The sequence below is a fragment of the Hipposideros armiger genome, unplaced genomic scaffold (assembly GCF_001890085.2).
Source record: "Hipposideros armiger isolate ML-2016 unplaced genomic scaffold, ASM189008v1 scaffold_297, whole genome shotgun sequence".
NCBI lineage: Eukaryota > Metazoa > Chordata > Mammalia > Chiroptera > Hipposideridae > Hipposideros > Hipposideros armiger.
The window spans coordinates 1,234,644-1,238,128 of NW_017731647.1; the positions used below are offsets into that span (position 1 = coordinate 1,234,644).

Sequence of the window (3,485 nt, forward strand, 5' to 3'; positions counted from 1 at the left end):
CAACCAGTGAGTCTAGTAACGTCTCTGAGAATTCAAACTCATTCAAGTCCCACATCACCAATACCCGTGAAGATGCTGGAGTAGAGGGGTGAATATTAACGTTTTCCATCAAGGAAAACTGGAAGAAAGGTCTTTAGCGACAAGCCTTTACTTTGGAAAGGCAGTTTTTAATACTCCATCTACTAACCCTATGCCAAGGACCGCACCGCGCAGAAACCCTGCCTAATTTGAAAACAAACGTTGGTAAAAGCTTGGGGGGAGGAGGGGGGCGCGGGTTAAGAGGGTTAGGTAGTAACTGACAGCTCGGCCTGGAAGCCAGAAGCCTCAAGTAGGTCAGACTGTGTCAACGCAACGGTCTGAAATCCAGAGTCCACCCCACTGGGCTTGGGGGAGTAGAGCGGCGGGAGGTAAGCAGGGGTTTGGCGTCTTGCAGCGCTAAAGGGGCGGGATAACTGTACTAAGACCTAGAGCTCAAGCTCGGGCAGTTCGCCTGCTCTCACCTCTCTTGGGGGCCTTGATCACAGACACCCCTCCAGTCCTCTCGCCGTTTTCCTGCTTGTCCTTGTGCTTGAGATCACCCGGAACGCAGGAGCTGGGGTCACCATCGGAGCCGCGGTGGTGATGGTGCTTGTGCCGCTCCTTGTGGCCCTTATGCTTGGGCCCGGCCGCGCTCACCGTCAGGGGCGAGAAGGTGAAGAGGGCCGAGGTGCCTGGGGCTGGGAGCGGGGCAGCGACAGGGGGCCCAGCGGGTGCCAGCGAAGGCGGTGGCGGAGGCGGCAGGAGCAGAGGCTCAACAGGGCCTGAGATGGTTGGGACTGCATTTGTTGGCGGCAGCGGCCCGGGATGTTGGCGGCTGCGACGCCGCCGGTGAGGGGGAGCGAGAGAGGGATCCTGGCTCGGCCGCCCCCGCTTCTCCTGAGAACCCCCACTGCTCGCTCGGCGCTGCCGCTTCACTCCCCGCGGCGAGACCCCAACACGGGGTTTCTCCTTCCCCTCTTTGTCCAGCTCCTCCTGCGACGCCACCGCCCGTACTACGCGCACCGCTCCGACCTGCGCAGCCATTTCACCCACAAACACACATTTAAATGGCCCGACCGCCCCCCCGTCCGTGTACCGCGCAAGCGCTACCCGCGCACGGCCCTCTGGGCATTGGAGTCTCTCCTCTGCCCTCCACTTGTCGGCCGCTGTTAGTCCGGAGCTGAACATGCCGGAAGCGGCTGTTCCCAGCGATGCTTCGCAGGCCTCGCCACCCCAGCTCTATTGTAAAGCACCCTGGACCACGCAGAGCCTCATGGGAGCGGTAGTTCCCCCGCGTCCCCTGCCGCCTTTCTGGCTCCCGGAGTGGAGGAGCGGAAAGAGAGCGTGCGCCGAGTCACGCTTCGGGCTGCGACGCAACCGCCGCTGGGCGGAGAGTTGCCGCCAACCGCCTTAACGGCCGCAACTGTTAATGGTGTTCAGAGTCTGGCGGCGCGTTCTCCTTATCGTTCGCTTGTGCCCTTCGTCATTTTACGCCAAGTTGGTGGTCTCCATAGTTACCTTTAAATGTCATATGCCTCTCCTAACGTTTGTGAGGTAAAAGAATCTTCGGCCTTTTATCCTCACACAAGCGAAGATGAGGAAAGGTGGACTTAGTAATGTGTAAAATGAGGGTGATTTTGCTTTAAAATCTTAAGGGACTGGTTTTGACCCTTCCCCTGGGCATTGCCATGGTTACAGCTAAGAGCGTAGCAAGGCAGGTACAAGGACTGCCTGGGAGTCGCGAGCGCGCCTCCCGACCTCGCGGTCCACGCAACTCCTGTTAATGCCAGAAAAGGTAAAGTCCAGCATATTTTTAACACATTCCTACAGTCAGGGGGGGACATCTAGATGGAAAACCATCATTTCTAAAGATTTTTTTCAAGTTGTAAGTATAAGGTTGCATAAATTTGAGAAGTGTGTCTCACCAGAGAACAACACTCCAGAAATTGTCACTGTTTACCAAGGTTTCCGCTGAAAGATTCATTGACAATTTCATCGTCACTTCGACTTTTATCTAAGATCCCTTTAATACATTTGGTCCTTGATAAAGGTATTTGGTTATTGAAAGGTAATTGATTACAGTGAAGTACTCAGATAAAATTACTGTGGTTTGTTACCACCAGTGCCTGGAGAAGTATTCAGCGAAATGAACACAGTAAAGATAGTTTGAAAACAAAGTTTATGGAGTCCCTATTGTGTACATTATACTACAATAAACAAGTAACAATATTTTATCCAATTTGTGTCTTCATTAGGCTTCCTAGATGAAAAATATTGAAGAACAAATGCTGTTTAAGTACTTCATGCTTCTAAAAGTTACAAACTTTTATTTTTTTAAAAGTTAAATCATTAGGGCTTAGGGGAACCCGTTGTAATACCCACTAACTTATGAGCATGAATATGGATATGCCATAATTTAATTTATTACTTAATTTAACTTGTTACTTAAAGTTAGATTTGAAAGATCAGATACTCTTAAATTATGGCAGATACATATTCATATAGAAAAAAATTTTTAATTAGTAGTACCTCTGATTAGTTGGATATAAGTTGCATTTGTTTATATAGAACCTTTGAAGTGAAGAAAATACTACCAAAACAGAGCTATTTTAGTAGTATTCTAGATTTGATAATTGAATGGTTAAAACTTACCAGGAATGTAATTAAACATCTTGGTAGTTGGTATATACAAATAAAAATATATTACAGTAATTATTTACATATTTTATTCTCTTAAATATAACTTCTTTATAGTTTTCCACAACATTTGGGAAGATCTGCAAGGTATACTCCATTTAGGCAAATATAACTCCCAGGGATGAGTCATTCTCACAAGCAGTAATTTTGTACTGCAACCACAAGATTTTTTAAGACACTTTTTATAGTAAATTCTGGCAATGTAGACATTTAATTGAGATCCAATTCTTATAAATCTTTTAAAGTTTATGTAGAAAAATAAAGTCAAATAAAAATAAATTCTAAAAATGAAAAATAAGTCCATTCTAAAATATTCTCATACAGTGTTCTCTATATGAGCTCAAGAGCTCAAGTGGTTTTCAACCCACTGTAAATGAGACTAAACATAAAAATTCTGGCACTTATTTGCGTATTGCTTTTCTTTTTAAAAGCTACCAACATGTTACCATATCTTCATTGTTGATAGTATGAATATAGATCACTTATTTTAGCTAACCATATTTTAATCATTTTATTTGCAGATGCACTTGCAGCCTATAGTCCAAAGTTGTGTTAAATATTCCAGGTTGGTGGTGGGTTCCTTGGTCCTTTGGGTTTTGAAAAACGATTTGCAAATCCTGGGAACAAAAATAAAACTGAGGGTGAAAAATGGAACGGGATTAAGAAGTACAAATTGCCAATTATAAAAACATCACAGGCATATAAAGTACAGCATTGGGAATATAGTCAATAATATTGTACTAACTATGTATGGGGCCAGATGGGTACTA

The 3,485-nt window shown here is 45.5% G+C and overlaps 2 protein-coding genes and 1 long non-coding RNA gene across 4 annotated transcripts in view; 1 reads left to right on the forward strand and 2 right to left on the reverse strand.

Moving 5' to 3' along the window:
* Positions 1-1,288, reverse strand: part of RSBN1 (round spermatid basic protein 1) — a 62,338-nt gene extending 61,050 nt beyond the window's left edge. Inside the window, exon 1 of the mRNA XM_019659177.1 lies at positions 501-1,288. Within this exon, the coding sequence (XP_019514722.1) occupies positions 501-1,206 (706 nt within the window). The 5' untranslated portion in view covers positions 1,207-1,288. The remainder of the gene's footprint in view (positions 1-500) is intronic.
* The window catches only part of LOC109391564 (uncharacterized), a 68,513-nt gene continuing 65,360 nt past the window's right edge, over positions 333-3,485 (forward strand). Inside the window, exon 1 of the long non-coding RNA XR_002125875.1 lies at positions 333-407. This is a non-coding gene — a long non-coding RNA (uncharacterized LOC109391564). The remainder of the gene's footprint in view (positions 408-3,485) is intronic.
* PTPN22 (protein tyrosine phosphatase non-receptor type 22) overlaps positions 1,428-3,485 on the reverse strand; it is a 60,426-nt gene continuing 58,368 nt past the window's right edge. Inside the window, exon 21 of one of the 2 annotated variants that reach the window (XM_019659175.1) lies at positions 1,428-3,332. In XM_019659175.1, the coding sequence (XP_019514720.1) occupies positions 3,268-3,332 (65 nt within the window). In that variant the 3' untranslated portion in view covers positions 1,428-3,267. The remainder of the gene's footprint in view (positions 3,333-3,485) is intronic. The other variant, XM_019659176.1, reaches the window with a different exon arrangement.